Source organism: Salvelinus fontinalis, chromosome 4, assembly GCF_029448725.1.
Source record: "Salvelinus fontinalis isolate EN_2023a chromosome 4, ASM2944872v1, whole genome shotgun sequence".
In the NCBI taxonomy this organism is placed as follows: domain Eukaryota; kingdom Metazoa; phylum Chordata; class Actinopteri; order Salmoniformes; family Salmonidae; genus Salvelinus; species Salvelinus fontinalis.
In genome coordinates, this window is record NC_074668.1 from 42,252,765 (window position 1) to 42,277,820 (window position 25,056).

At 45.6% G+C, this 25,056-nt stretch overlaps 1 protein-coding gene across 2 annotated transcripts in view; it reads right to left on the bottom strand.

Moving 5' to 3' along the window:
- Positions 1-2,247: 2,247 nt before the first annotated feature.
- LOC129853812 (G protein-coupled receptor kinase 5-like) overlaps positions 2,248-25,056 on the bottom strand; it is a 76,163-nt gene continuing 53,354 nt past the window's right edge. Inside the window, exons 2-16 of one of the 2 annotated variants that reach the window (XM_055920225.1) lie at positions 14,804-14,899; positions 14,345-14,457; positions 11,629-11,706; positions 10,214-10,311; positions 9,713-9,805; positions 7,819-7,882; positions 7,585-7,725; positions 6,949-7,139; positions 6,673-6,710; positions 6,461-6,550; positions 6,095-6,303; positions 4,900-5,037; positions 4,509-4,646; positions 4,198-4,329; positions 2,248-4,072 (exon numbers count right to left, since the gene is read on the bottom strand). In XM_055920225.1, coding sequence (XP_055776200.1) covers positions 3,989-4,072; positions 4,198-4,329; positions 4,509-4,646; positions 4,900-5,037; positions 6,095-6,303; positions 6,461-6,550; positions 6,673-6,710; positions 6,949-7,139; positions 7,585-7,725; positions 7,819-7,882; positions 9,713-9,805; positions 10,214-10,311; positions 11,629-11,706; positions 14,345-14,457; positions 14,804-14,899 — 1,703 coding nt within the window. In that variant the 3' untranslated portion in view covers positions 2,248-3,988. Of the gene's footprint in view, positions 4,073-4,197; positions 4,330-4,444; positions 4,647-4,899; positions 5,038-6,094; positions 6,304-6,460; positions 6,551-6,672; positions 6,711-6,948; positions 7,140-7,584; positions 7,726-7,818; positions 7,883-9,712; positions 9,806-10,213; positions 10,312-11,628; positions 11,707-14,344; positions 14,458-14,803; positions 14,900-25,056 lie in introns of those variants that run through there. The other variant, XM_055920226.1, reaches the window with a different exon arrangement.

Below are 25,056 nucleotides of genomic sequence, written 5' to 3' on the forward strand. Positions count from 1 at the left end.
ACATCACGGACAAATTGAAATGGTCCACCCACACAGACAGCGTGGTGAAGAAGGCGCAACAGCACCTCTTCAACCTCAGGAGGCTGAAGAAATTTGGCTTGTCACCTAAAACACTCACAAACTTCTACAGATGCACAATTGAGAGCGTCCTGTCGGGCTGTATCACCGCCTGGTATGGCAACTGCTCCGCCCACAACTGTAAGGCTCTCCAGAGGGCAGTGAGGTCTGCACAACGCATCACCGGGTGCAAACTATCTGCCCTCCAGGACACCTACACCACCCGATGTCACAGGAAGGCCAAAAGATCATCAAGGACAACAACCACCCGAGCCACTGCCTGTTCACCCCGCTATCATCCAGAAGGCGAGGTCAGTACAGGTGCATCAAAGCTGGGACCGAGAGACTGAAAAACTACTACTATCTCAAGGCCATCAGACTGTTAAACAGCCATCACTAACATTGAGTGGCTGCTGCCAACATACTGACTTTACTCATCTCATATGTATATACTGTACTCTGTACCATCTACTGAATCTTGCCTTTGCCGTTCGGCCATCGCTCATCCATATATTTATATGTACATATTCTTATTCATTCCTTTACACTTGTGTGTAAAAGGTAGTTGTTGTGAAATTGTTCGATTGCTTGTTAGATATTACTGCATGGTCGGAACTAGAAGCACAAGCATTTCGCTACACTCGCATTAACATCTGCTAACCATGTGTATATGACCTGTAAAATTGTATTTTATTTGGGGAAACCCCCCCCCCCCTCCCTTCCCCTCTCAGGGCTTGAGGGGGAGGGAGACTGTTGTCCCCACCTTCGATCGCATCCGTGAAGTCGAGGGATTAATCCCGTCGTCAATTAAAGAGACAGTGAGGGAAAGGAATCGAGACTATCCATAATCTTTCCCCAGTTGGGCTCGGTTGTGGGGAACTGGACCTCAGCCTTTGCTGGTGGCTCAGAGGTGAGAGGGAGGGGGGGGGTCAGAGATGAAGGTACGTTTGAGCCTCCTTAAGCACGGCCCGAATCCTTCCCCGCAATCTTGGAGCTGCAAGTGCAAGAACGTGGGGTTTCGAGTGCATGGCCTGGCTCGTCCTGCGATGGGGCAGCAGTGGCCATTGTAAAAAAAAAACAGGGCCTGCTAGTGTAGTAGCGCCTGTCATAAAAAAACGACATGTGCGCCCGGAGGCTTACAATGGGACGAGGCTAGTTTACTAGAAGCCTTGCAGCTAATAGCTACCAAGAGAGAGCACGGCACAGATCAATGAGACAGATATTACACCGGATGTATAAATGTGAAGCATCCGGTTGGCGTTTCCACCCACTACCAAATATGGCGGTGAGAGGAAGCCCAGTGGACGGCAGTGGGAGAAGATTTTGGCCTACATTCTGCAAATTTTCTCATCGATGAAACACTTGATCTCAATACAGTTTTCTGTTTCCAAATCTAACATCTGTTACGAACAGAGTGGACTAAGTTTTGTAAACTTTAGGCTTTGCCAAAGTTTTCAAAAATTGCATTGTTTAGGAGCGCAAGGGTGAATTGAGTTATGTCTCACACACACACTTCAGTAGGCGTTCCCTAACAGAAAATATGCAAATACATGCTAGGACACACCAATAGGCTCTCGCTAGCTCGTGCTTGGCTCTGCCTACCATCTTGCTTGTTCTGCCCACTATGATTAATTTGCTCCCATTGGAAACAACAGGCTGTGGTCTATCTGGGTTAGTTAGACTTCGGGCTGTTATCCTCCCACAACCTTAAAGCCGTCAGCCTAAACTTTGCCGGTTTATTTAATGGAAATTAGTGAATGTAGGTTCAACTGAACAAGAGGAGAGAGCTAGCAATGCTACCATATGTGCAGGTAGAACTGCTAACTAGCATGGTTAGCTTGCTTTCCAACAAGCTAACCAAGTTATCTTAAGTCTTGCAGCGTGGGCTAACTAGGTCTCGATAGCTAGCCTTGTGACGCTAGCTACCACTGGAGACTGGTATAATTTTAGACAAATTCAACTCATAGCAAAAACTTTCCTTTCAATCAATCGTTCAAATGTATTTATACTGAATTTGGCCTGCTTTTGGATTACTATTATCTGGGACTATGAAACCGGCCCATAAAGTGAAAATGGTATCAATAATCGTGTGGAAATGTTATTATGAAACAAATTACTCTTGTATCGATTCATCCGTATGAAAATGCCCTGACTCTTGCATTTGCTACACAGACAGACATGAGACACGGATGGTACAGAGGTGCTAAGGCAGCACAGGGTTTGTTTATTCGGAGCTGCAGAGCACAGTGGGTTTGGCTTTACATTCTGTACACTCAGCACTGTAATGTACAACAATAGCAGGAAGTGATCCTCCCTCGTTCTCTCCTTTCATCTCCTTATCCTCTCTCTCTCTCCTCACTTCCCAGCCTCCACCACCAGCCAAATACAGTGTGTGTGTGTGTGTGTGTGGGTCATAAAGAAACAAATCGATCATGAGAGAAACAAAGTGCAAACATTTGTGTGCGAGTCGTCTAGGAGATCAGGCTAAAGAGGAGGCACTTCTGAGTTTCAATTTGTGAAATGATTTACGAATATAATAATAACTGGCCAAGACTAAACGTGTAAGTACAATTGTTTACTGTAAATATTTATTCTTCCTTAAAATAAGACATCAAATTCCAAAACCAAAGCTGTTCTTCCCTTTTGTTCGAGTGTGTTGGAAGGCTTCCCATTGTGAGGTGGTCCCTTTACCAATTACTCTACCAGAGCTCAGGAACCTCAATAGTCTAACACGGCTTCCTCTCCTTTCTCTGCACTGGATTGGTTGAAGCTCATTTCCTGTAGAAAAAGGTCATATATCTTCCCGGATTCCTCACCTTTCCTTTAGGATCAGTGCAGATGAAGAAAAGGAGGAGAGAAAACCCCCCCAATGAGACTATCGAGATGCACCCATGGTCGTGATGGCAACACAAACACAAAACAGCACTGGCTCAATGGATATTACAAAGTTTACATCGCAGTAATATTACTTTAATGTCTGAGGTAAAGCAATAACATCTTTACTGTAAAACATCTTAATTGGTGTATAAATGGTGGCTTATTGGTTTGACAAATCTCCTTTTGCTCAAGGTCAACGGGGTGCGGTGGGGCACTCTTTGGGAAAAGTGCAGAAAACAAGACAAGTATTGTAGTTACAATTCTAATGCCACAGTTGTGTGCGTGCGTGTGGGGGGGAGCCTGTTGTATGCAAACACATGTTTGATTGTGACTTAGGTGTAGCATAGCTGCTGACTCAAGTTTAATATGTGATTGAATAAAGACCAGGCAAATCCCCCTTCCTCCTTCAAAACTAATATGGCAACAATAACACAAATACATAACTGAACTATATCTTTGGCCTGAGGGTATACAAGGCAATATGCACATTGTGTCTTGAGGTTGGTGATGTTGTTGGTTGCATGTATGTTTATAAGTGATTAGAGGAGAGGGAGGGGAAAAGGAGAGAGACAAAAAGAGAGAGGGGGAGGGGGGAAGAGAGGAATACATGAACAGAGAGTGCATTTGAGTGTGAACGTGAATTTATGCAAAGAATTCAATTTCTTAAAAAAACAAAAAAAAACAGCAACAACAAAGCCCCCATCTTGTATTTCCTGTGGTCTTTCTCAGACAGTGGATCCCCTGAATTAACTCGTTTTTTCTTATTCATCAACACAGTCAGTGGCTCTTCTCTACTCCAGCGATCCTGAAGGTAAGTGAAGTGTCTGAGCATTGTTTTCAAACGTCTTTGCGTTATTGTACGTCCCTCCAATAATTCCCCATGGGTCTCAGGCCCGGGTCATGGTCAGTATTTCCCCTAGACTGACCATGGGCTTGGGTTGGGTGCCTCCGGAAGACTGACAGCTGGTCGGGCCAGGTGTAAACCAATCAGCAGTGAGAAGATCCTTCCGTCTCCTCCTCTGTCTGTGTGTGGCGCCACACAGAGCCATGGCCACTAGGGGGCAGAGTTTGACATGGAGTCCACTGAGTTCACACTGCAGGAAGACACGCGACTGTTGGCAATAGACACCTCGGGATGCTGGAGGGTGGAAAGAGAGAGAAAGGGAGTTTGTGTCATCTCAGTATCAGTGTGTGGATGTAACTGTGTAGTGTAAACTCTGTGTGAGACTGAGAATGTTGGTGTGTGTGTGTGTGTGTCCTCACGTGTCTCCTGAAGATCCTGTCTAGCAGGCTGCGTCGGGGAGGCTCGGGGGGCGTATTCCAGTCCAGATCTGGGGGTCTGGTCCCCTGGGGCCCGAACACATTCAGATCACTGAAACACTCTGTGTCTATCATCTATACACACACAGAGACAGAGAGACAGAGACAGAGAGAGACAGAGCTGGTGTAAGGACAGTATTTGACTGCTACTGACTGACAAGTCCACCAATTATTCAGTCTTTCAGGTTACCTTGCAGACTACCTCTCAGAAGAGGCCAGAGGAGAGGGAAAGACGTCCCAGTTAGTTCACCCACCTCGTGCTGCCATGGGATGGACACGCAGCCTGTAGAGAATTTGAAGTAGAAGTCGTTGTCGGTTTGGTCCAGATTTACTCCCTTGACTGTGGAGAACTGCTCAATGTCCAGCACATCCTTACAGTACACCGCCCGGGGCTGAGAGGGAGAAGAAAAGCACAGAGGAAAAGAGGGAGAAGATCCAGATGGAGGGCGGAGGAAGAAGTATGAGAGTCTTCATTTGGAGTAGAGGTCATGATCCCTGGTCTAAATAACATATTCACCCATTTATGAATGTAACGGATTGAATCAATTGGAACAGTTGGTTGGTTCCCATATTAAAACACTTCCTGGTGTTGTTTCTAGAACTGAAGCAGGACAAGAGTTGCCATCCTCCTCCTCCTCTACTTACATCAGGTACAAAGGAGGGCTCCTGGATGCCTGCCTCTAGTCTCTTAAAGTTGATGTTCCTGAAGAAGCAGTGAGCCTTCACCCCTGTTGACCCCCCCGCTGTACAGCCCAGCCTCTGATTAGGATCTTTGGTCAACAGCTGGAGAGAGAGGGGGAGAGAGAGAGAGCGAGAGACGGGGCGGGAGAGAGAGAGCGAGACCGGGGAGAGAGGGAGCGAGATGGGGGCGGGAGAGAGCGAGACAAGATGGGGGCGCGAGAGAGCGAGACGAGAGACGGGGCGGGAGAGAGCGAGACAAGAGGGGGCGGGAGAGAGCGAGACGAGAGGGGGCGGGAGAGAGCGAGACGAGAGGGGGCGGGAGAGAGCGAGACGAGATGGGGGCGGGAGAGAGCGAGACGAGAGGGGGCGGGAGAGAGCGAGACCGGGGAGAGAGCGAGACGGGGGCGGGAGAGAGCGAGACGAGACGGGGCGGGAGAGAGCGAGACGAGACGAGAGGGGGCGGGAGAGAGCGAGACCGGGGAGAGAGCGAGACGGGGGCGGGAGAGAGCGAGACGAGGCGGGAGAATGCGAGACAGGAGAGAGCGAGACGGGGTGCGAGAGAGAGAGCGAGACCGGGGAGAGAGAGAGCGAGACAGGAGAGAGAGAGAGCGAGACAGGAGAGAGAGAGAGCGAGACAGGAGAGAGAGAGAGCGAGACAGGAGAGAGAGAGTGAGACAGGAGAGTGAGACAGGAGAGAGCGAGAGCGAGACAGGAGAGAGCGAGCGAGACAGGAGAGAGCGAGCGAGACAGGAGAGAACGAGCGAGACAGGCGAGAGCGAGCGAGACAGGCGAGAGCGAGCGAGACAGGCGAGAGAGCGAGCGAGACAGGCGAGAGAGCGAGCGAGACAGGCGAGAGAGCGAGCGAGACAGGCGAGAGAGCGCGAGACAGGCGAGAGCGCGAGACGGGGCGGGAGAGAGAGAGCGAGACAGGAGAGAACGAGACCGGCGAGCGAGCGAGACGGAGGCGGGAGAGAAAGACGGGGGAGAGAGAAAGAAAGACGGGGGAGAGACAGAGAGAGAGAGAGAGAGATAGAATGTACAGTCAGTCATTTTCAAATATCATGAGATCAGCTACTCAGGGTGACTACCAAATAGAGTGTGCAGTTCCTGATGACACTAACTAGGCCTAAGTCTTGTCAATCAATCAATGGGCTCTCACCACTCTACAGATGGCCTGGGTGTCCTCTGTAAACTTGTCGCTGTACTCCTCCTCTCCCTCCTGCACCCTCTTCTCCACTTCTTCCCTCTTCACTCGTTCTTTGCGTGCGCGGAAGGGTGAGCGTCCGGCGGTCATCTCGTAGATGAGACATCCCAGCCCCCACCAGTCTGGACTCATCCCATAGCGCTCGTTGTTGATCACCTCCGGAGCTACACACACAGCACAGTACAACAGGTTTAACGATAATATCTTCTTTGTATGGTAAAAAATGTGTCAGGTTTTTGTTTGATGATTATTGTATTCCGATGCATTGGAATACATGAATTTTAATGTGTGGTAATAACATATGAAGGTAAGGTGGCTTACCCATGTAACCCACTGTTCCCACTCTGCCTCGTATGGGGTCCCCTTCAGGCACTTTGATGGCCAGGCCCAGATCTGAGATCCGAATGTGTCCTACGACACAGGGGCAGAGAGGTCAGGGGTCAAAGATCAGTCCTATTTAACAGAGAGCCTCTCTGAGTTCAAATACATAATCCCAGTAGTTAGGCTACTGTACAGTAGTAAGGGCAACTCACCATTATCATCTAATAGAATATTCTCTGGTTTTAAATCCCTGAAGAAAAACAAAAGTTAATTTGGGGCATTTGACATTGGGACTAAAACCAATACATCGTGTGTTGACATGTGATCTCGGGAGACATTGGTATAGTGAATGACAATCATAAGAATCCACTGCTAATTTTGCTAAAGGTAGGGGTAGGTAGTTGCCCCCATCTGATCCTAGATCTGTTGCAATGTGAATCTAGATCTGTGTTGAGGGAAACTGAGGTGCTATGATAAAAAGCTGCCACCTGTAGACAATGGATTCCTGGTGTAGGTGGTCCAGGCCGCAGCAGATCTGGGCAGCATAGAACTGGACCCTGTCCTTCTCAAAGCCTGGAGTGCCCATGCTGTAGATGTGGAACTTCAGATCCCCTCCATTCATTAAGGTCAGCACCAGACACAGAGCATCTTTGGTCTCATAGGCATATGCTAAACTCACCTAGATAGATTGATATGAGGGAGAGATTGATATGAGAGAGACAGAGAGAGAGAGATTGACGAGAGAGAGATTGACGAGAGAGAGATTGACGAGAGAGAGAGCGATTGACAAAAGAGAGAGAGAGCGACTGACGAAAGAGAGAGCAAGAGAGCGATTGACGAGAGAGAGAGAGGTTGACAAGAGAGAGAGAGGTTGACAAGAGAGAGAGAGGTTGACGAGAGAGAGAGAGGTTGACAAGAGAGAGAGAGGTTGACAAGAGAGAGAGAGGTTGACAAGAGAGAGAGAGGTTGACGAGAGAGAGAGAGGTTGACAAGAGAGAGAGAGGTTGACGAGAGAGAGAGAGGTTGACGAGAGAGAGAGAGAGAGACGAGAGAGAGAGAATAAAGTGAAAGCGTGTGTACATGTATTGCGTGGTCATGTATCCAAATGATAGGAAGAGACTCACAACAAATCTGCTGTTGACCTTCTCTAGTATTTGTTTCTCGTTAAGGGCCATGGACTCTCCTTTCCTCTTCTTAATTCTCTTCTTCTCCAGCTTCTTGCAGGCATACATCTTCCCTGTGGCTCGCACCTGGCACGCACACACCTGAGAGAACACAATATCACACAGTACTATATCATAGGCCATCCCACAGACACAATTCTCTAATAATTCTCTAAATTGAAAACTGTGCCTCACCTCTCCGAATCCTCCCTTCCCCAGTACTCGGTACTGTCGAAACGTGTCTTTAGTTATTGGCTGTCTGAAAACACATCACATAGTAAATAACATAGTACCAGGCACAGAGCTAGAGAGTCTCAGCACATAGGGGGTGGGGTGCTCTCGAGGGGCCCTTCTGACCAAATCAATTCAATTCATAGCTGATATGGCCTATGATAAATGCAAATTAGGCATCATCACTAGGGATGTTAACAGTTAGTCTGCAAAAAAAATGTTTTACATGTCATGGTTACCGATCTAGCTATAGGTTAATTAGCATAGCTGAGTGGAACTAAATTGGAGTGTGTGTATTTTCATTCGTTTGTCATGCATCTTATTTTATCAGACGCGCACCGCATACTAGGCCCGGCCCGGAATCAGAATTAACTTCCTCCAGTAGTAAATCCATTAGCTGCTTCTCTCTGTCCATCACTCGCTCCCTGCTCACTCTGCATGTGTTCTGCTCATGGTGGCTCCGAGTCTGTGAGTATCCATAGCAACGGCTCCACTTGGGCTACTGAGACTGAGACCGCAGTTAGCCGTCAACGGATATTTTTTTCATTTTCTGTGAAATCATCTCTCCCGTCTTATATTTGACGAGGTTGAGGCGCTTCTGACACCATGTTATGATCTTAGTCAGATATGACTGTATTGCGTAGCAGAGCACCAGCAAATAGGTCAGCTATAAAAAATGTTAGCGATCAATTTAGTGATACCCTACCCTAACCCGATGATTAATGTCGGGCCCGTCGGGCTCGGGTCGGGTAACAGAGCTCTCTACCGCATATAGAGCCTAGTTTGAGCATGCAGCGACAGCTCACACTCACAGCTCCTCAAACATGTTCTTCTTAAGCCCAGTCAAATGCACAGCATTTCTACATGGAGTCGCAGGCGATCACAGAGTGTTGATGTCCACTGAAAGAAGATCCCAGCTACTATATTTATTTCTCAAGTCGTCTTAATATTAAGCAGATTGGGACTTATTAGGCCTACAATCTGAGCGGTAGGCAGTCTGCATGTTGGAAACAGGTACTTCATTGTTTGCAATATGGATGTTTTACTTCATAGCCTATTGATTCAAAAAGTGGCCGAGCCAAAATCCAAACTTAGAAATGGGAATTGTTTCATCACGACTTCGTCAATACGCCATTGAAACCAGCATTTCTCTCCTGTTCCATTTTGTTTCCACATCAAATTTCTTTCGTGGTCCAGAAACCAAAGGCACAGTCCTAGTCATATTAGCAACCCATCCTAGTAAGGCATCTTTAGATTTTCCCCCTCTGTCACATGCAACCGCTCGCAGCGGAATGCACTTTAGAATGTGTCTTTCCCAAGAATTGCTTCCAGTCCCAGGCCAGCGGGCCCCTCAAAGGGGTATAGCGACAGACAGCTGGACATTGCTTTTTAAGATCAGCAGCACCAGCTCAGACTAATTGCTGGGTTTAATGAAATCATATATCATATATGCAGTTTTCCATGTTTCATGGCGTTACAGCTGGAACCCGTTGCAGTATTACAACAACAAAGATTGTTCAAAAAACATTCACAGTTTTCTTCTTCTCAGAAATCCTTGCACACGCGATAGAACAACATAGTATGTACTGGGATTTTGTTTACCACCATGCTGGATGCTCATTTCCTCGTAAAAATAACAAGAGCGCCTGGGGCGGCCAGTGACGCTGTTGTGTCTATCGCGGATCTCGGCTTTAAAGAATGCTTTTACTTAGCTTTTTGGTAAGCTACATCCTCGTTGAAAAATGACGTGCGTGGTCCCTATGGCGGTAGCACCCATGGCCTCCAAGCTAGCACCGTGCCATTCAAGAACCACTAAAGACAATCGTTTCTGTTAGATTTTGTTTAAAGCAGCACTCACCTCTCCAGCATCTTCCACTGTAGGAAACGGTCAAAGTACATGCTGTTTTGGTAGTCAGAGAAGGGAGCTCGTCTCAGGTAGTCATGGAGAGCCCTAAAGAACAGACAACAAACAAAAAGGTTAAAGCCCTGAGACAACAGACAACAGCTTCAGTTACAGTAAGAGGTAAGCCAGCTGGTGGTCCAGTGGGTTTGTGCTTTAGCCAACTCCTCTCTGTGTTCCTTCATTGTCTTATGCAACCTCATCCCCAGTCTCTTGCACACATTGCATATACACCTGGTACACCAACCACTTCATTTCTCCCACTGTTACCAGTGAGTGTGCTAATCGAAGTCACTTTTGACACTTTGAAATGCCAGCAACTTGATACAAATGATAGAAGAGTTGGCTTCAGCATATCGAGTGTGGAACGAGGCTAGGGATAAGCTAAGGTCAAGCTGTTTCTTAATAGGAATATCATAGTTGACAAAAAGAAGTGAGACCAAAGAAAGATTCCCTTACTTGCGACAGTCACTGAAGATCTCCTTGCAGGGGTGAAGCTCCAGGTTCTCTCTACACTGCTCAGCAAGGCTCTCTGCTGCCTCCACACACTCTGACGACTACACAGTCACACACACACACACACACACACACACACACACACACACACACACACACACACACACACACACACACACACACACACACGGGAATTAGTGTGGTAGGCCTGATCACTGACGACGATGAGGTCAAAGAGGTCAGAGACCTGGCAGTGTGTTGCCAGGACCACAACATCTCCCTCAATGTCAGCAAGACAAAGGGGCTGATCGTGGAGTACAAGAAACGGAGGGCCCGAGCACACCCCGATCTATATCGACGGGGCTGTGGTGGAGCGGGTCGAAAGCGTCAAGTTCCTCCGTATCCACATCACTAAGGAATTAACATGGTACACACACACACCAACACAGTCGTGAAGAAGGCACGACAACGCCTCTTCCCCCTCAAGAAGCTGAAAAGATTTGCCACGGGCCCTCAGCTCCTCAAAAAGTTCTACAGTTGTCCCACTGAAAGCATCTTGACTGGCTGTATCACCGCCTGGTATGGTAACTGCTTGGCATCTGACCGCAAGGCGCTACAGAGGGTAGTGAGTACGGTCCAATACATTACTGGGGGTTAAGCTCTCTGCCATCCAGGACCTCTATACCAGGCGGTGTCAGAGGAAGGACGTAAAAATTGTCAAAGACTCCAGCCACCCAAGTCATACATTGTTCTCTCTGCTCCCGCACGGCAAGCGGTGCCGATGCACCAAGTGTGGAACCAACAGGAACCTGAACATCTTCTACCCCCAAGCCATAAGACTGCTAATTAGTACCCGAACTATCTGCATTGAACCCCCCCCCTTTTAAATCCAGAGGGGGGGGGGGTGCATTGCAAATAGTCTGGGTAGCCATTTGATAAGATGTTCAGGAGTGTTATGGCTTGGGGGTAGAAGCTGTTTAGAAGCCTCTTGGACCTAGACTTGGCGCTCCTGTACCGCTTGAGGTGCGGTAGCAGAAAAAACAGTCTATGACTAGGGTGGCTGGAGTCTTTGACAATATTTAGGGCCTTCCTCTGACACATGTCTACCTCAATTACCTCGGACCCCTGCACATCGACTCAGTACTGGTACCCCGTGTATATAGCCAAGTTATCGTTACTCACTGTGGTTTAATTCCTTGCATGATTATTGTTCTATTACTTTTCAAAATTTCTCTCTGTATTGATGGGAAAGGCATGCAAGTAATCATTTCACTGTTAGTGTACACCTGTTCGCTTACGAAGCATGTGACAAATGCAATTTGATTTGGATTTGACAGGCAAACAAACAAACATATATTGCTCTAGCAGTTGTTCACCTATCTACATCCATCAAACCCTCCTACAAAGACTTCACTCACCTGTTTAGTGAGGAACTTCCCAATAATTTCACCTCCTCTGCTTTTCCGTTTCTCATCAGGCGCCAGCTCATAGTCATCCTAAAGAACACAGCATCATTATACACTTACAGTACATACTAATATAACAATAGCGCCAAATAATATTTGCTTAATGCACCCTCGTAATATATTGCCCAGCATAATGCAACCAATGGAATCGTCCCAAAAGTGCAAACCGCATCCAACTGGGTATGCAAATATAGTATTTGAAAGAAAACACATAATATTTCGACCCAGGTGTGACTGGACATACAATACTATTCCATTATCAGGGGCAATGTATGGACGAGATCGTGTTTCGAATGACATTATTGTGTGGCTACCAGTGTTGCGGAAACATGCAGCGTGCGACTAGACCAGCATAGTGTGGACTGCCTTGAGTTGAAATGATCACTCTTTATCTATATCCTTAGCAGCTCCAGTATATATCAGCCAGGAGTGAGAGAGCACGGAGCGGTACAGCATCGCTAAGGGTCGTGGCATAGTCTGTTAAACCTTCACTCCCTGATCATTCTCTCACCTCTCTATCCCCATTAGCATTTCACTACACCAGCAATAACATCTGCTAAATATGTGTATGTGACCAATAGAATTTGATTTGATTTGATTTAGCCGGTCGCATGCTTCCCAGTCAAAACAGTTTGCGCATATATTATGATGAAAGCTTGTGACGTTTTTGTTCGTTTTGGTGTTTGACTGGGGTTCGTGCACACAACAAAGTCTTTTACGATACAGCCAATTTTGACTTTGTGGCCGGGGTGACAAGTGGATGTAGTGTTTGTTGTCATTCAATGAGAGACTACCAGTTTTTCTGCAATTTCTTTCACTTGAGAAACACTGCTCCAAAACATTTTAGTTAGATGTAAAATTGCGCGACTAAAAAACGGCGAATTTGATTACAGATTTCTTGATTTCTCTTAGATTGTTCTTTACTATTTTGAGGAAGGTGGCGCGAACGTCTGTCCCTCGCATGCCTTGCGTACAGACGTGTGACGCCTAACTGAGTTCTGCTAGGATCAAACCGAACCTAGTATGTGGGCGCCTTTACACAAGACTCTCCACTAGCCCACCTGACCTGAAACACACAAACACCTCTTTAACCCACAATCTGTTATTAACAGACACTCTCTCTCTGACACACACGCTGCCTGGGACCCCATATGTGACCCTGTGTTGCCTGGCAACCACAGTCAACACGGCAGGATTCCATGAGGTCCTTTAGTGTCACAGTGTGTCAGACCAGCGTCACCAGATCCCCACCAACGCACACCTAGAGTTTCTCTCCTGACCCTGGCCCACTATAGTGGTCTACTCTGCTCTGAGACACAGACAGACAGAGAAAGAAAGAAAGACGTTGGGTGAAAAGGCCAGACTTCTGCCATTAGATCTGCTTCCCTGGCCTGTGTGTGTGTGTGTGTGTGTGTGTGTGTGTGTGTGTGTGTGTGTGTGTGTGTGTGTGTGTGTGTGTGTGTGTGTGTGTGTGTGTGTGTGTGTGTGTGTGTGTGTGTGTGTGACTTGCCTAGTTAAATAAAGGTTAAATAAAAATAGATAAATAAATAAAAAGTCTGCCAAAAGGCCAACGGGGCGTCTCCATTTCCCTTCGGCTAACCCCTTCGGCTAACAATTGGGTGGCTCATTCTGTGTGTGTGTGTGTCTTACAATGCAGTATCGTGCCAACAATAGCCAATCATAATTCGGCAGCAATCACACATACACCCCTCCCTCCTGCACTGACGTCAGAGGAAACACAGGGACCCCCGGGCGCATTCCTTCTGCTGTTACATCTCTCCCTCTCTCGCTATCGCTAGCTACTGTGCTCTTTTCCCCTCACTAACACCCTCGTTTATACATTAGAAGCACATGGACGCACTCACCAAAAAATACAACACACAAACGTTCCTTTGGACATTGATCCTACCCGACAAATCAATTTAGCAACTTTCCAAATGACCCAACAAGAGTATTTGGGTGATGGAACCTAGATATCTCATTTCATTATTTTCACAGGTTCGCTCTCATAACATCTTGCATTACCCTCAGATCTTTCTCCAAAAATGCATCTGCAGCTGACCCATTCTTGTTTGTGCGCGTGTGTGGCGAGGGTAGTTTCCCTCAGAGTGTGATGGTCATTTTTAGGTTGCTGGGAAGGGGTCAGAACGGGAGGGGGTCTGACCAGAAACAATACTCTCATTCTGTCCAGTCACATGCCTACGGTGATATTTTGGGCTTTACTCAAAATACTTAAATGTGTCATGTGCGAGGCATTCCGTCTAGACACAAGACAACGGGGGAGACGGTTCGGGGGTTACTATTGGCTTCTGGTTACTATTGGCTTCTGGTTACTATTGGCTTCTGGTTACTATTGGCTTCTGGTTACTATTGGCTTCTGGATACTATTGGCTTCTGGATACTATTGGCTTCTGGATACTATTGGCCTCTGAATACTATTGGCATTTGATTCTGATTGTTTCTTCTCTGACGATTAGAGGCATTTTCACATCTAAAACCTGTCATCTGGGACACTGTGTCTAGACAGAGTAAAGGGAGGAGGCTGCTATTATAATCACTACTCAATATGATTGTAATCTCTCAGTCAACTGAACATGATTAGTGCTGTTTGGATGACTGTTTAATCCAAGTGAATGCATTTAGAAGTGTGTGTGTGTGTGTGTGTTACCATGGCGTCCAGTAGGTGGATGCATCGCAGCAATTCAGGTCTGGTCTCACAGTACAGGCGGAACAGCAGTCTGCCGATGGGCTGCTTCTCACACAGACTCATGTAGTCCCGATCTGCCAGAAACACACACACACAAACTAGTATCTGGGCCTATCTGTAGAAATAACACACATTTGGAAAGACCTAGGTACATTTACAAACACGTACAATACATTAACAGCACAGCAGCAGCGTGACACACATGTAATACTTGCACCCACACACAGCCGTTTGTTTTACTATCCTTGTGGGGACCAAAGATTTGAATCACCTAATTTTAACTCTAAAATAGCTTTTTTCCTTGTGGGGACCGGCAAAATGTCCCCAATTGTCAGAATTCCCTTGTTTTACCATTCTTGTGAGGACTTCTGGTCCCGACTAGGATAGTAAAACTAAAAACACACACCAACAGTAATGTACCGATGCTGTTGCCCAGCTCAGTGCACTGCCTGATGTGGGGGAAGCGAAGGATCTCCTTCCATTTCTTACTCCTCCCTTTCCGCTTCCCTCCTCCACCTACAGAGAGAGAGAGAAAAGAAGGGATGAGTGGATATGAGAGGAACAAGCCATCGCAGAGAGGCACAAACACATACTGAAACAGTATGTGAGAAAGGAGAGCGAGAGAGAGCTCTGCAACTGACAAATTAGTTCCGCTCATATGTGTATATGTATCATTTTTACACAACGTCTCAGCTTCTCTTCAAATCCCTTCTCTCTTGTTATTCCTCCGTTTCATTTTCTTCCTCTGTGTAATGCTCCGGGGAATGTGGCCATCCCGAAGCAGAACAGTGTGTGTGTGTGTGTAACAGAGAACACATCCCGGACAGTCAGATTCCCATCGGAACACAGAGCTTGGCCAAAGCAGATTCTATAATACTGAATAACCATGCATATATTCCCAGCACACACACTCATCAATATCAGAAGATTAGCCATGTTTGATACTGAAATGTTGATAATGATCAATAGGTTTCCCCTTCCCTTTCTCACACTCAGGATGTCTTAACATGAGAGAGATGGAGAGAACGAGATGGAGAGAGTGAGGGAGAGAGAGAGAGAGAGAGAGCGGGAGAGAGAAAGCTACATCTTTAAGCAATAATCGAGGAATGCTCCAACAAGGACGTCATGTGTTTGCCTCTCACTGTGTGTGTGAATGCTTTAGCAGCTTTCACATCCCTTTCCCTTTACTAAACCCCAACTCTTTCTCACACACCGACTGCTGCCACAGACCTTCTCCTCAGGCCTCTGTCTGGCCTGGGTTACATAATGGCCATGCCCCCTCCCCTCCCACCTCACTGATCTGACATTGACTGGATAGGTGAAAGCTATGTAGTGGAACCCTTGCAGAGGGAAGCCTTTCAGGGACAACTCCGAGGCATAACTAGGGCCCAGAGATTTTCCTGGTTGGGTCACATGGTCCCCAACCATTGGATATAATGGAGATATAACTCCAACAAGTCAAATCTATTAATGAATTATTAACCCTGACCTTAAATATTCTAAAATGCCTATTGGGTATTAGCAACAGTAACTGTGACATTTTTTATTTATTTATTTTTTAATTGGGGGGGTTATTCTTTTTTTCTCACCAATTTCATATCCAATTGGTAGTTAGTCTTGTCCCATCGCTGCAACTCCCGTACGAACAACTGGGGAGAGGCGAAGGTCGAGAGCCGTGCGTCCTCCGAAACACAACCCAGCAACGCCGCACCGCTTGACGCACCACTTGACGCAACGCCTGCTTAACCCGGAAGACCGCCGCACCACTGTGTCGGAGGAAACACCGTACACCTGGCGACCGTGTCAGTGTGCATTGCGCCCGGCCCACCACAGGAGTCGCTAGTGTACGATGGGACAAGAACATCCCTGCCGGCCAAACCCTCCCCTAACCCGGACGACGCTGGGCCAATTGTGCGCCGCCCCATGGGTCTCCCGGTCGCAGCCGGCTAGACAGAGCCTGGACTCAAACCAGGATCTCTAGTGGCACAGCTAGCGTGCCTTAGTGCCTTAGACCACGGCACCACTCGGGAGACCAACTGTGACATTTCTACCCAGAGCACTTCCCTAGTTACTTTCAGACAACATCTCAGAGAACAAAAATACACCCCTTTATGATTCAATGGGTAAAACAATGAACAAGTAGACATGTAGACATTGCGAGGAGAGAAGAGGTTATTTCTTGTGAAGGGCCAATCTCAGGTCGATGTTATGTCTAAATAGTGGCCCTCCACCCTGTCTTTCAATTCAACACAATATATACTTGACAACAATACTCCTTCTTCCTCCCTCTGAATCTAACCTACTCTGTCTCTCTTCCTCTGTCGCTCCCTTCCTCCAACTCTTTCTAGCTCTCAGTCTGTCTCTTTCCTTCAATCGCCTACCTTTCGCTCTTGCCCTCTCTGTCTTAATCTCTCCCTCTTTCTAAGTCTCGCTCTCGTCTGATTCGACCCTGCGGAATCATCACTATTACATGCTGACTTCTGGTCAGTGAACTGCACTTCTGCTTTCATGGCCAGTCAGTGACCTCTTTCCCTGCTACTGACCAATCAATTACCTCCTCCTAGGATAATTTAAGGTCACGGGTTTAAAACGTTTTGTTAACAAGACTAACAAGCCTTCCTGTAGTTTCCTCGTAGAGAAAATACATTCTGGGTCAGCATTCACATATCTGGGACGAAGTAAAGGATGGTGCATTTGAATTGGGGCTGTTGAACTGTACTGCATTTAAACAGAGTTTGTACTCATTCGATGCACACTTGTCAGGAGTCAAAAGCATTGTGTTTTTATTTAGCATATCAGTTTTTCCCCCTGTAGAGAATTGGAGCACCATATCTGCCACATTGTTTTAGCAAAACATGTCTAGGGACCATATAAATAGATGTCGAATTCTATGGTTAGGACAATACAAAAGAACCAGAAACGCACCGTTTAAAAGTAATTGAGAAAACGACTACACTGATCAAAGCACAATGAACAAGAGTGACCCTGTTTGTTTCAGTGCACACCACTGAAACAAACAGGGACAAAGTCTACAGGAAGAAACAGGCTCAGGACTGCTCCCACAGGTGTGTGTGTGTGTGTGTGTGTGTGTGTGTGTGTGTGTGTGTGTGTGTGTGTGTGTGTGTGTGTGTGTGTGTGTGTGTGTGTGTGTGTGTGTGTGTGTGTGTGTGTGTGTGTGTGTTTTTAACTGCATTTTAACTGCTTGGCAAACTCGAGTAGTACCTATGTCAGTGCAGTTAATTGTTAGCAGTAATGGACAGTCTTAGAATCTCGTCCAAGAATACAGGCGGTGCTATAAGACTTGACAGGACTTAACAGCAGAACCAGGGATGAAGATATTAGAACATTACAAGCGTGCAAGTACTTCCAGCGAAAAGAGCCCAAACTAAATATTGGGTTGAGGGGCAGCCATGAATTCACTTCACAGATTCAAAGCAACATTAAAAATAATAACCAAGTCAGACAAAGAGCCTCGCAGACTAGTGCTGAGCGATAAGTGCTTTTTTGAGGTCGGTTCGGTTTCAGTTTGACTATTTTTTAAAAAAACATTAGATGCACTATGCATTACGTGGTTTGAATATTGTATGGTAGTGACTGCCCATTACTGCTTATCACTTATTAACCATCATTTACTCACATTACTTTAATAAAATATTTCAGTTGTGTATATTACATTTGTTTTATTTGATGGCCATTACTTCATTGCAAATCGTAATCTCATCTCTATAGAGCTGCTGCCTATGCTGTCTGATAAAATTACTATTTTGTTGTTCTTCAAAGTAACTGCTGACTGCAGAATACCAACTATCAAATCACTTAGATCATACATTTTCAGGTAGCGATATTGTGTGTTTTTCTGTTTCTTCTCTTCCTCTCTGTGTCTGCCCCCACACAGACCGGACAAGTAGAAGGTATGGATTATGGTCATTGTAGTTAATTATCAGGTTTTCTGCTAATATTGGCCTGTTGGAGCCTACAACTCCCTACTACATCACACAGTTCGGACTTTATCTTATTTTTCTCTAGAGAAACTGCGCGTTGAGCTCACAGGAAAAAAACGAAACAAATAGAATTCAAATAACTGATCTGATGTTGGTCAATTAGTTGATGAAAAAACTAAAATAACCAGCATTTTTGTTAATCTCTCAGCACTATCACAGACCGGAAGACATTACACACTAAAGTGTTGACAAAGACACATTAAAGACATTACAAGTATAATTACAGTGTAGTTACAGTGTCTTCAGAAAGTATTCCCACCCGTTGACTTATTCCACATTGAGTTACAGCCTGAATTCAAAATGGATTACACATATTTTTCTCTCCCATCTACACACAATACCCATAATGAAAAGGTAAAAACATGTTTTTAGAAATGTTTGTAAATGTATATGAAATTAAATATGGAAATACCTCCTTTACATATGTAGTCATACTTTGTTTTTAATTTCCCAATGATGGAGACCACTGTGCTCTTGGAAACGTTCAACATTCTAGAAACTGTTTTATAACCTTCCCCAGATATATGCCTCATCTTGGGGGTCTACGGACAGTTCCTTGGACTTCATGGTATAGTTTCTGCTCTGACATGCACTGTCAACTGTGGGACCTTATTTGGACACATTTCTTTCTAAATCGTGTCCAAACAATTGAATTGGCCACAGGATGGACTCAAATCAAGCTGTTGAAACATCTCAAGGATGATCAAAGGAAATTGGATGCAACTGAGCTCAATTTGGAGTGTCATAGCAAAAGGGTGGTGAATATTTATGTAAATTAGATAATTCTGTATTTTATTTTCAATAAATTTGCTTAAATGTGTAAATACACGTTTTCACTTCGTCATTATGGGGTATTGTGTGTAGATGGGTGAAGAAGAAAAAAATCTATTTCATCCATTTTGAATTCAGGCTGTAACAAAATGTGGAATAAGTCAAGGGGTATTGATACTTTCTGAAGGCACTGTATATACAATTACAGCATGAAATTAAACTACATGTAACTACATGGTAGCTGTGTAACCAAAGAATGGTCTCTTTCTGGGAGCACATTCAGTTCTCTTTTACAATAACAACCTAGCTAGGAGTCTGTAGCAGTCAATGCTAACTACTGTAGACGGGAAGATTGCTTACCCTTACCCATGATTAAATATTCCATCAACTCTGCAGTGGATTCGTAAGCCTGCTGATAAGTCACTTCCTGTCTGTCTGTGAGTGCCGTTGAACCTCTCCTGCTGTCTGGGCCATAGTGGGAGCATAAAAGATGACCCCATTACTTCCACATGATTTATAATTCTGTTACTTCCAGGGCGGGCGACCATTGCTGCTTAATGAAGGAGAAACATTGACATGAACAGTCCAAGACTGCCTGGAATGGAATGCATCTGGCACTTTGTAATAGTGCTCAGCCTTTGTGGAAATATGTGACACTACAATAAACGAATAGGCTCAGATTTATAATCATAGTATAATGTTTAAAGATGTCCTCCAGCAATTGTTGTTGAAACTTTCACAGTTGAAAAGCGATATCCCAAGTATAAATACAGTAAAAGTACACACACTGAACGGTAAAAAAAATAAGTTGAGCAAAATAGTGTTTTTTTTAGACAACGGCAAACTTCTAGGAGTAGGGCATTCAAGGAGTTAGTCTGATGGGAATCCGTGATGTCATCGGCCTCCCCTCGCGCTTGAGGTACAATAGACAAGCAATAGAGAACAAAAGAGGAAAGGCCCACCCCCCCAATTATACTATGTCATGACATACCTGGACCACCTACTACCTTTTGTTAAGTAAATCAGGTGTTAAATGAGGTGAAAAGGAGACTGGTGTGCCAGTAAGTGAAGTAGAAACCCTTGCCGAGCACAGTGTCTGGGTTTGTTACTGCTTTCTGTTTGACAAAGTTGGCTTGTAAAAGTATGAATAAAGTCATAAAAGTCTTGTATAAACTTTCTTTATCCTCTCCCCTTTCTCTCTCCTCCTCTGTCAACACATTCTGTCACAGTGTAACACACACACGCACACGCACACGCACACGCACACGCACACGCACACACACACACACACACACACACCGGTCAGAGTTCATTGCGTACAGGAACCCGTCAGTTTAATTTGTTCCATGCGGACTACTCCCTTTGTTTCATATTTCTGGTTTACAGCTCTGACATCATCAACGTGAGCCAAGCAAAGTAAAAATTATGTCAGAGAGAACTACAGGTAACTGACAAAATCATGAAAACACTTGAGTATATGAGGGATATAAAGTACATTTAAAGTAGGTGCTTCCACACAGGTGTGGTTCTTGAGTTAATTAAGGAATTAATATCTCCATCATGCTTGGTGTTCATGTATAAAAATGCTGGGCAGGCCATTATTTTGGCTACCCTGGCTATGCCCCATAGGATGACAATGCCCCCATCCACAGTGTACGAGTGGTGACTGAATGGTTTTATGAGCATGAAAACAATGAAATCATATGCCACGACCATCTCGGTCACCAGATCTAAACCCAACTGAACACTTATGGGAGATTCTGGAGCGGTGCCTGAGACAGTGTTTTCCACCACCATCATCAAATCAAATGTTATGATTCGAAGACCACAGGTGTAGACTAACACTGAAAGGCCTACTTACAGGTCCATTTCCAACAATGCAGAGTTAAAGATAAGAAATATAATAAAAAATATAAATAGTGACACAAGGAATAAATACAAAGTGAATAACAAATATAAATAAAAAGTTTAAATAACATAGCTATATATAGGGCATAGAAAATAACATGGCTATATGCAGGGAGTACCAGTACTGACTTGATGTTCAGGGGTATGAGGTAATTGAGGTAGATATGTACTGTACATATGGGTAGGGCTAAAGTGACTAGGCAACAGGATAGATAAGACAACAGCAGCAGTGTATATAGTGAGTGTGAAAGTGTGTGTGTGGCGTCAGTATGCATGTGTGTGCATGTTATGTGTGTGGGTTGTATGAAGCGTGTGTGCATGTTATGTGTGTGGGTTGTATGAAGCGTGTGTGTGTGTGTGTGTGTGTGTGTGTGTGTGTGTGTGTGTGTGTGTGTGTGTGTGTGTGCTTTGCGGTGTCAGTGTAAATGTGTGAGTGTGTGGGTAGAGTCCAGTGTGTGTGCATAGAGTTAACGCAAAAAAAGGGTAAATTCAGGTAGAGACAGACAGGTCGAATGGCAAAAGAGGGGAGCCTCTCACATTATAAGGTGCCACTTGACCACCCTCTGGAAATTCTCGCTTCTCTTCCTTGCGAAGAGCACTCTCTCTGGAAGCTCTCCTCAATACAACATGATCCCTGTTTTCTAGCTTAACTGTTTACAGGTGTGCCGCGAGGTTATGCCGCCAAGAGCAAGTACAGTATTTCGGCTCTCACCGAAAGGAACATTTTAGCTTAGTCTCCTGTGGTATCTAGCGTCACACAGCTAGCTACTGAGACTTGGTTAGCCCACGCTGCAAGGCACAAGGTAACTTGGCTAGCTTTCTGGAAAGCGAGCTAACCACACTAGCATGCTTCGTCCCGTGTGATAGCTAGCATTAGCTAGGCTGTTAGCCCACTGGGTGAACACTAGCTAGCTAACACAAACACACAAACACCTCATGGTAAAGCGTTGAGTCATGAGTGGTTAGCAATGCCTTTCTCCTGGAGTTATAAAGGACAGCCGTACCCCATGAGAAAGACACATGCTCAGGCAGCTCTCTAACGAGGCCTGCAAGTTTTGTACCGGCCCATGCTAGCTTAAGCTATGCCACTAGCCGTCTAGTTTGTCTAGCATTAAGTTGTTTGTGCCTACTAACTGAACCGGTCCCACCACGCGGTAAGCCGGTCCATGAGACTGCCTGAAACAGGCTAGCTAATGCGGCAAGACTGTTCTTACCATAACCATAACCATAAAAATATAAAAAAGAACAAAAAGAAAAGAAAAGTGGTGCGTTCATAGGTATTCACTCCCTTTGCAATGAAGCCTCTAAATAAGATCTGGTGCAACCAATTACCTTCAGAAGTCGCACAATTAGTTAAATAAAGTCCACCTGTGTGCAATCTAAATGTCACATGATCTGTCACATGATCTCAGTATATATACACCTGTTCTGAAAGGCCGCAGAGTCTGTAACACCACTAAGCAAGGGGCACCACCAAGCAAGCGGCACCATGAAGACCAAGGAGTTCTCCAAACAGGTCAGGGACAAAGTTGTGGAAAAATACAGATCAGGGTTGGGTTATAAAAAAATATCAGAAACTTTGAACATCCCACGGAGAACCGTTAAATCCATTATTAAAAAATTTTAAGAATATGGCACCACAACAAACCTGCCAAGAGAGGGCCACCCACCAAAACTCACAGACCAGGCAAGGAGGGCATTAATCAGAGAGGCAACAAAGAGACCAAAGAGAACCCTGAAGGAGCTGCAAAGCTCCACAGCGCAGATTGGAGTATCTGTCCATAGGACCACTTTAAGATGTACACTCCACAGAGCTGGGCTTTATGGAAGTATGGCCAGAGAAAAAGCCATTGCCTAAAGAAATAAATAAGCAAACACATTTGGTGTTCGCCAAAAGGCATGTGGGAGACTCCCCAAACATATGGAAGAAGGTACTCAGGTCAGATGAGACTAAAATTGAGCTTTTTGGCCATCAAGGAAAACGCTATGTCTGGCACAAACCCAACACCTCTCATCACCCCGAGAACACCATGGTGGTGGCAGCATCATGCTGTGGGGATGCTTTTCATCGGCAGGGACTGGGAAACTGGTCAGAATTGAAGGAATGATGGATGGCGCTAAATACAGGGAAATTCTTGAGGGAAACCTGTTTCAGTCTTCCAGAGATTTGAGACTGGGGTGGGGATTCACCTTCCACCAGGACAATGACCCTAAGCATACTGCTAAAGCAACACTCGAGTGGTTTAAGGGGAAACATTTAAATGTCTTGGAAAGGCCTAGTCAAAGCCCAGACCTCAATCCAAATGAGAATCTGCGGTATGACTTAAAGATTTCTGTACACCAGCGGAATCCATCCAACTTGAAGGAGCTGGAGCAGTTTTTCCTTGAAGAATGGGCAAAAATCCCAGTGGCTAGATGTGCCAAGCTTATAGAGACATACCCCAAGAGAATTGCAGCTGTTATTGTTAAACAAGGTGGCTCTAAAAGTATTGACTTTGGGGGGGGGGGGGGGGGGGGGGTGAATAGTTATGCACGCTCAAGTTTGTTCTTTGTCTTATTTAAAAAAATATTTTGCATCTTCAAAATGGTAGGCATGTTGTGTAAATCAAATGATACAAACCTCTAAAAAAATCACTTTTAATTCCAGGTTGTAAGACAACAAAATAGGAAAAATGCCAAGGGGGTGAATACTTTCACAAGCCACTGTATGTGAAGAGTGTGAAAGTTGTGTATGTGTGAGTGTGTGGGTTGGGTAGAGACCTGTGAGTGTGCAGAGCCAGTGTAAGAATATCAGTGCAAAAAAAAGGGGTCAATGCAAATAGTCCGGATAGCTATTTGATTAACTTTTCAGCAGTCTACACGCAGTCAGTCAGGAAAGCAAAGGCTAGCTTTTTCAAGCAGAAATTTGCATCCTGTAGCTCTAACTCCAAAAAGTTCTGGGACACTGTAAAGTCCATGGAGAACAAGAGCACCTCCTCCCAGCTGCCCACTGCACTGAGGCTAGGTAACACGGTCACCACCAATAAATCCATGATAATCGAAAACTTCAACAAGCATTTCTCAATGGCTGGCCATGCCTTCCACCTGGCTACTCCAACCTCGGCCAACAGCTCCCCCCCCCCCCCCCCCCCCCCCTAGACCCTCTATTTCTGAAACTATCCGCTGCCATTGTCGCAACCCCTATTACCAGCCTGTTCAACCTCTCTTTCATATCGTCTGAGATCCCCAAGGATTGGAAAGCTGCCGCGGTCATCCCCCTCTTCAAAGGGGGAGACACCCTGGACCCAAACTGTTACAGACCTATATCCATCCTGCCCTGCCTATCTAAGGTCTTCGAAAGCCAAGTTAATAAACAGATCACTGACCATCTCGAATTCCACCGTACCTTCTCCGCTATGCAATCCGGTTTCCGAGCCGGTCACGGGTGCACCTCAGCCACACTCAAGGTACTAAACGATATCATAACCACCATCGATAAAAGACAGTACTGTGCAGCCGCCTTCATCGACCTGGCCAAGGCTTTCGACTCTGTCAATCACCATATTCTTATCGGCAGACTCAGTAGCCTCGGTTTTTCTGATGACTGTCTTGCCTAGTTCACCAACTACTTTGCAGATAGAGTTCAGTGTGTCAAATCGGAGGGCATGTTGTCCGGTCCTCTGGCAGTCTCTATGGAGGTACCACAGGGTTCAATTTTCGGGCCGACTCTTTTCTCTGTATATATCAATGATGTTGCTCTTGCTGCGGGCGATTCCCTGATCCACCTCTACGCAGACGACACCATTCTGTGTACTTCTGGCCCTTCCTTGGACACTGTGCTATCTAACCTCCAAACAAGCTTCAATCCCATACAACACTCCTTCCGTGGCCTCCAACTGCCCTTAAAACGCTAGCAAAACCAAATGCATGCTTTTCAACCGTTCACTGCCTGCACCCACCCGCCCGCCCGACTAGCATCACCACCCTGGATGGTTCCGACCTAGAATATGTGGA